Source organism: Vicia villosa, linkage group LG2 (assembly GCF_029867415.1).
Source record: "Vicia villosa cultivar HV-30 ecotype Madison, WI linkage group LG2, Vvil1.0, whole genome shotgun sequence".
Lineage (NCBI taxonomy): Eukaryota > Viridiplantae > Streptophyta > Magnoliopsida > Fabales > Fabaceae > Vicia > Vicia villosa.
This window is the reverse complement of record NC_081181.1, coordinates 130598407-130606475: the sequence shown is the minus strand read 5'-3', so window position 1 is coordinate 130606475 and position 8069 is coordinate 130598407. Positions and strand designations below refer to the sequence as shown.

General features: G+C 33.7%; 1 protein-coding gene across 2 annotated transcripts; it reads left to right on the top strand.

Annotated features, from left to right (window-relative positions):
- The first annotated feature begins 1371 nt into the window (after positions 1-1371).
- On the top strand, positions 1372-7613 carry LOC131652103 (ATP-dependent DNA helicase DDM1). Of its 2 annotated transcripts, none has more exons than XM_058921877.1 (16): positions 1372-1501; positions 1620-1699; positions 1806-2042; positions 2143-2256; positions 2506-2852; positions 3113-3302; positions 3380-3555; positions 4614-4683; positions 4771-4960; positions 5100-5192; positions 5276-5370; positions 5462-5581; positions 6144-6263; positions 6348-6446; positions 6530-6640; positions 7138-7613. In XM_058921877.1, exons 2-16 carry the CDS (start codon positions 1628-1630, stop codon positions 7366-7368), a joined length of 2265 nt encoding a protein of 754 aa, XP_058777860.1. In that variant the 5' UTR covers positions 1372-1501; positions 1620-1627; the 3' UTR covers positions 7369-7613. The 2 variants fall into 2 exon arrangements, with proteins under 2 accessions (XP_058777860.1, XP_058777861.1); XM_058921878.1 differs by lacking the exon at positions 7138-7613 and adding an exon at positions 6947-7039.
- The last annotated feature ends 456 nt before the right edge of the window (positions 7614-8069 follow it).

Genomic DNA, 8069 nt, shown 5'->3' with positions numbered 1-8069 from the left:
TCAGTAGACAGTCAAAACCGCTGACAGTGCAATTCTCCGTGTTTTGTACCATCAATCAAATCAATCTTTTGCATTTCAAAATTCCAAGATTTTTGTTCTAGAAGTCTTCTGAATATCACATGATTAGCAGAGACTCAGCACTGCACAAAAATCAAGTACGCTTAACTGTTTCCTACACAAACATTCCCTAACTAGGGTTTTCTTGTTTTTTCAGGAGAACAAGTTTTTGAGACCTCAAATGGATTTCATGGACCTCCATATATCTCAAAGTACCACCATACAAATTTTCAAACTTCAATTCGCTCAGACGCACAGTCAGCAGCTCAAACAGTCAATAGACGACCCGTTTGACCAAAAAGTCAACAGACAGTCAAAAATGAAATTTTTTGTCAACATCCATATTTTGTCAAAAGATTCATCATTTGATCATTGGTTGATCATAATTCATCAAGGAAAGATAAAAAATCAACAAAACCCTAAGTTTCAAAATTAGGGTTTTCTCCTAAAAAGTCAACTGAACTTTGACTGGTCATAACTCTCTCATCCTTCATCCAAAAAATTCAAACCAAAGCTCATTTTGAAGGAAGTAAGAATCTTAATTATACTAGGACTAAGGAGAACGGTCTCAAAGTGCCAACTCCCCACATATGTAATGACCATGGCGAGACTACTAAATGCCAATGGAAGACTTCAATTGGGTCACGAAGTAAGTCTAATGGATCATTGGTAATTTTCGCATTTGTCGACAAAATTTGAACCATTCATTAGCAAATTGGCCAATATTATCCAACCCTTAATAGATTATTTTACAACGTTCTCTCCCATACGCCTCCTTATATTTTCATTATCTTCCGTATCATTTTATTTCTCGTCAAGACCCAATGCTCATCTTAAAATATCATAAATGAAAAATTTGTGTTGAAAAAATAACTAAAAATTAATTATGAATTTTCAATCAAATCAATACATACATTTTAAAACAAAGTTTCTATATTTAACACAAATTTTCTATACTTTTCAAAACAAAGTTTCTATATTTAACTTAAAAAACAAAATAGAGGAAACGAGTGGCAATAAAAATTAAAAAGAGACGAACTTATTGAAAACCCAACAAAAAAGTGGAATTAGCAACCGGTGCTTGTATTCGAAATTTCGGACAGACACTTCCCGTCATAAAATCTTGGAGCCGATACCGCTGGCAAAACACAACCCCTACGACTTAATTTCAACAAATAACCCCACTCAAATATTAAAACTCGCACCAACACCAAGGTTTTAATCGTAAATAAATAAAAAACTAAGGGCATAACTTAGTTCAATTTTCCCGCCCACTCACCCTACCCCACCAAGTAAATCAAAATAAAATAAAATAAAATAAAAAAATTCCTCACTCCTTTCAATATATTGCTCCACTCACTCACAACTTCGACATTCTCCATTTTCTTCGCGCTCCTTTCATCTTCTCTCAACTCTCTCTTCAAAATTTCATTTTCTCTTCTCGGTGAGTTCTTTTGCAAGTTCCTGAAACCCTAGCAATGTTGCTTCTGTTTCTCTCTTTTGATCTATTTGCTATTTTTTGAATATTTTTTTATTTTTTATTTCTCATTTTTGATTTCTAGGGTTTGAAATGGCGGCTAACAACAAAGTGAAGAACGATGATCCTCCAGTAGAGTCACCTACGTCGGTCCTAGAAGAAGAGGTATTTGTATTTTGATTTGATTTTTTGGAGTGTAGTTCTTGTTCGATTCGTTTGATTTTTGACGTGTTTTTGATGTTTGTGAAATGGAAATGTTGTGTGTGAGAAGGAAGTGGATGTGAAGAAGGAGGAAGAGGTGGTTGCGGATGATGGATCTTCTCTTGTACCGAAATCGATGGTAGAGGAGGAAGAGAATTTGCTTAAAGCTCGTGCTAAGGAAGAGGAGGAACAGTTACAGGAGCCAGCGAGTCTCAATGAGTCGCAGTTTGATAAGTTGGATGAGCTTTTGACACAGACGAAACTGTACTCGGAGTTTCTTTTGGAGAAAATGGATGACATCACTTTGGTATTTCCCTTTTTAATCTCTCTGATTGTGTTAACTTTTTTTTTTTTCTTTTTCGGAATGTTGGTTTGTTGGTTTTGATTGTTTGAATTTGTAATGCTAGACTGCGGGTGAAGTTGCGGGTGAAGTAGTGATTAAGGAAGAGGATGAGAGTCAATTGGATACTAAGCCTAGAGGTCGTGGAAGAAAGAGAAAGGCAGCTAAACAATGCAATACTGTGAGTATATTGCTGTGTGTATACCATATTTTGTATAGGAGTTCAAAAAATAATAACATTGTAGTGAAGATTAATTTTGTTTACTATTAATGGAGAATGTTAATTTGATGTTCATATTCTTGTATGTTAGTGTACAACAGCTATATGATTTTAAGCCTGCAGATTTTATATGTTTTCCTGAAGTTATACATGCATGTAATTTCAGTTGTTCTAATCGGTAGTTTGTGATTGTGTTTGAAATTACTTTAGGGGAAAGCCAAAAAGGCAGTTGAAGCTATGATATCACGATCTAAAGAAAATGTGAAGACTGAAGATGTGAATTTGACTGAGGAAGAAAGAACTGAGAAAGAGCAGAGGGAGTTGGTGCCTTTACTAACTGGTGGGAAATTGAAATCTTATCAACTGAAGGGTGTAAAGTGGTTAATCTCCTTGTGGCAAAATGGACTGAATGGGATTCTTGCTGATCAAATGGGTCTTGGGAAGACAATCCAAACTATTGGGCTTCTTTCTCATCTTAAATCTAAAGGATTGGATGGGCCATATATGATTATTGCTCCTCTATCAACCCTCTCCAATTGGATGAACGAGATCTCTAGGTAGATTTGATACATTACTGTTTCTTTTTTATATATATATATATATATATATATATATATATATATATATATATATATATATATATATATATATATATATATATATATATATATATATATATACATATATATATATATATATATATATATATATATATATATATATATATATATATATATATATATATATATATATATATACTTACTTACTTACTGTGCTTCTTCATCGTGATAATTATTTCTTGAATGAATGTGAATAGGTTTGCACCATCACTCCACGCTGTTATCTACCACGGTAACAGAGATGTGAGAGATGAAATCAGAAGGAAACATATGCCTAGAACAATTGGTCCTAACTTTCCCATAGTAATAACTTCTTATGAGATTGCAATGAATGATGCTAAGAAATTTTTCCGGGCATACAAATGGAAATATCTTGTTGTTGATGAGGTACATCTTTCACTTGCATGCATAAAACATTGTATGTTCTGTTGTATGTGTTTACTTAACATCAGTGATATCCTCAGGGACACAGGCTCAAAAACTCACAATGCAAATTAGTGAAGATGTTGAAATTCATCAGTGTTGAAAATAAGCTTCTTTTGACCGGGACACCGCTCCAGAATAACTTGGCAGAGCTGTGGTCATTGCTGAACTTCATCTTACCTGATATATTCTCTTCTCTTGAAGAATTTGAGTCATGGTTAGTGTTCTTTTCCTATTGGTAATTGATTTCACTTTTCTTTATTCCCACTGTCATATGGTGACATGTTACTGTTGGAAATATAATTTCCTGGGTTGTGTAAGGAAAACAACATAGAGGACAAGGTAGTGCTTTATTATATTGTGACTGAATCAATGTGATTATCATATCGAAGTGAAGCAATTTGATTCAATACCACAACATTTCAATTAACACTGACCAGTTCAACATTTTTTTTTATAATTTAGCTAACCACTCGATGAAACATAATTTTCCAAAGATTAGCAAACACGTCACCGGGTCAGGAACCTAACCTACTAAATCATTACACGCCTATTTTTTTAATTTCTACTTTTTAATTTTATTGTTTTCTATTTTTTTTTCTCACTGTTTTGTTTTACATTCTTAGTGTTTTGTGCCGAGTTCTTAACCATATATCAAATAAATAAAATATTCTTTATTCTCGAACTATATTAAATCAATTCCTTAACTATATTAACCATATTTTATTCATTAAATATTAAATTAATGAATCTGAACAAGATATTATTTTACTATGATTAATTTTCTTATTTTATTAAGCTATGAGTAATTTTTTTTGCGGACTTGGCTGTTCTACATTTACTCTTGTTAAAGTCTTATGCTTTGTTTGTGCTTTTTAATTAATTAAGAGTTGTGAAAGTCTTATACAAACACACATACACTTACTAATTTCTTTTGGTAGGATATTATGATTCTGGTTATGATCACATATGTTTTGCAATCTTGCTCTCTCTCCCAATCATATGTAAATATTTGGGTAGAATCTAAGTATCCTAGTTGCAATCTTGCATTTCATGATCTTGCCAACTGATATTACTCATTCTCGGTCTAGACAACCTTGCCTGATCCTTGTAATGTGTTCTTCTAACATGCTCAATGTTTGTCCCTATTGAGTGTTATATTCTTCTAACAGTTTGTATGTCTTTTGGCAATATTGTTCTTGGTTTAATGCAAAAGGAAATACCATATGCATGCCTTTATATTTGTTTATTTTATTCATTCAAATTTCTTTGTAGGTTTAATCTGTCAGGAAAGTGCGCCACTGGAGCATCAATGGAAGAATTGGAAGAGAAAAGAAGAAACCAGGCATATGTTCTATGATTGATAATTGATGTTATGCAAGTTGCCCATTCTTCATATAAATTAGAGGCTAAAGGGCTATGTTTCATGCAGGTAGTGGCCAAGCTTCATGCAATTCTCAGGCCATTTCTTTTGCGTAGAATGAAGTCTGATGTTGAGCTATTGTTGCCACGGAAAAAAGAGATCATTATTTATGCTAACATGACTGAGCATCAGAAGAGCTTGCAGGAACTTCTAGTTAAAAAGACATTCGAGAAAAATTTGGACAGGAAACTATCAATTGGTAAATTTATTTTGCAATTTTTCATTTGAGTGAAAGGGAAAGTTCTCTTTCAACTCATGCACCCTCACCATCAGCTATGGGAATTTGTGTCTAAGAAACTGTATTATGTACTGCACTCTATTAATTTGATTTAATGCAGGGCGTGCTGTGGGTAGTCTTAATAACTTGATGATTCAACTTAGGAAAGTCTGCAACCATCCCGACCTCTTAGAATCACCCTTTGATGGTTCATGTAAGTTACCACGTGGTTGGATGGTTTAGCTAATGTTACGACAACCAATACTAATAATAAGTTGCATTTTACATTTGTGATAGATTTTTATCCTCCTTTGAATGAGATAATTGAGCAATGCGGAAAATTCCAATTGCTCAACCGGTTGTTGGAGCGGCTACTTGCACGTAATCACAAGGTATGATTACATGTGTTGTGCTTTTCAGCTTCCATTTCTGTATTTGCCAAGCTGCTACTCATGCACACCTGCCTTTGGTTATTGTTATCAGGTTCTGATCTTCAGTCAGTGGACTAGAGTTTTAGATATAATGGATTATTATTTTAGTGAGAAGGGTTTTGAAGTTTGCAGGATTGATGGTTCAGTGAAACTGGATGACAGGAAAAGTCAGGTCTGTACAAATGCTTGTAAACACCATTTTTAATCAGATAACTCTAATTACTTTTGTTATTATGCACAATCACTCATCTTGATCTTCAATATTATGTGTTCTGTCATAAATGATAACTTAAAAGGTAATTTTATTTGTGCTTTTTAAAAAAGAATTAAAAAATGGTTTTTTAAAAAGGCTCACTCATCATGTTCTTAAAAAATTCCCATATAAGGATGTTTAAAAGTAGCTTGACAAAACTATAAGATAATTTCATTGTAATTTGCAATTAATAGTATCTTAATTAAGTTATGTGTTTTTGTTGTGTTCATCCTTTATGCATTAAATTATTCTATTAAAAGTAAAACTAAGGTGCATTAGTGGCGAAAGCCCTTATTATATGTAGCATACTACTACATGTGGACTCACTGGTTTTAAAATCTATGTTTTTGTTTAAATCATGGGTTTGTGTTGCAACACTCTTCTGTTATTATCTCCTGTTCTCTTTGGGAACTCTGATCTTAATCATCTATTACAGATTGAAAAGGCTAAATTTATGTTTGTTTTGTTGGCCCACGAGCAGATCCAGGAATTCAATGATGTAAACAGCAATTTCAGAATCTTTCTTCTTTCTACTAGGGCTGGTGGATTGGGAATAAACCTTACTGCAGCTGACACTTGCATTCTTTATGACAGTGACTGGGTACTTTTTGACTTTTTCCTGCTTTACAGTATTTACCTTGCAATCTGCTTATGACTTAGATGTACTGATTTCGCTGTATTCCAGAATCCTCAAATGGATTTGCAGGCCATGGATAGATGTCATAGAATTGGTCAAACAAAGCCTGTTCATGTTTACAGGCTTGCAACTGCACAATCAGTAGAGGTATTTGGCAGTATATTATATTTGTACAGCTTGCAACAGATGGCTTGTAATTTTGAGATGAGCATAGCATGGTCTTTTTACAGGGTCGAATGTTGAAAAGAGCTTTCAGCAAGTTGAAGCTTGAGCACGTGGTGATAGAGAAAGGACAATTTCATCAAGAACGCACAACGGCTTCCATTATGGATGAATTGGAGGTTTGTATGTTAGCAGTAGTTTGTAATTGATATTTTCTCTTCCTATTTGTTTTGTATAAATAGATTTCTCTTGGATGTCGAAGGTTGTGGTTTTGGTTATTTACATGGCTAGCTAATTTTGAACTCGACTAGAATTTTTTTCTAATCTGTTGAATTGGCCTAACTAGATGAGCATGCAATCCTTTTAATTATCAATTAGTCTCATTCAAGTTAATACATCTTATACTACAATTTGCTAAAATTTTGTCGAGGATTAGTTGTATTGTAAATTTTCAAAATTGTATTGTTGTATCTTTATTTATTTAGAGGAAATGGATCAGCCTAGCTCCAAGATTTTCCTGGAACTATGATGAAGCGGGCAGTCCATACTTAGTCTTGCACTAACATTTTTTATAGTCACATTTTTTACTGGCAGTCCATAGTCTTGCACTAACATTTTTTTAGTGACATTTTTTACCATGTTTAATGATGGGTTTGTCTCTTATCTGTGTTATTAGGAAGAGGATATTTTGGCATTGCTTCAAGATGATGAAACAGCTGAGGACAAGATGATACAGAAAGATATTAGTGATGAAGACCTGGAGAATCTGTTGGATCGCAGTGATCTTGTTGTCAATAGCTCAGCTGATGTTAAACCTACAGCCAGTACCTTTCCCCTCAAAGGGCCTGGGTGGGAGGTGGTGATTCCAACTGCGTCTGGCGGCATGCTTTCCACTCTCAACAGTTAATTTGTTGCATCTGCAACAGAACTTTTTAGGGCTAAATATTTTTTAGAAATATTGCTTTTTGTGGCATGAGATGTAAGAATTTGAGACAATCTCAGCCAGTGAAATGTCCTTGGAGGGCATTCAATTTTGTAAATTCTACTAACGGAACAACATGTAGAGACGAAGCTACTTTGCGGTCTTGTTATTTTGGAACTATTCACATATCCAACATTCATCCACTCAATTTAAACTTGGCTTGTATCTAAGCGATTTGTTTGAAAGGCTTTGATATTGATTTTTGCGTTGGCTTTTTTCAGTTAATCACATCCTTACATATAAGAAAAGATTCTCCATGTTCTATTAATGCCAAGCACTTTCTGAAGCTTGTACGGTCGAATGGAGTGGTATAAACATTTAGATTCCCCAAAGGCTCAAAATTAGCCCATGCTCAAGGCAAGGTAAACATTTTATAAATTAATTAAATTGTGGATTTTGGTGGCTAATTTGTTTAAACGAATATATCCTGACTTTACACTCTCATCGACTCAAGTTGCATCTTTTGCCCATGTGACTATGCTTTTTCTCATGTTTGCGGAGATTTATTTATTTACTTTCCAACTTTCAAACAAGGTTTAAACTTTAAAGCATGATTGCATTTTAAAATAGAAAACAAAAAGTAGATCAACTTTATATAGGAAAATATAATATCATTTAGATTCTTA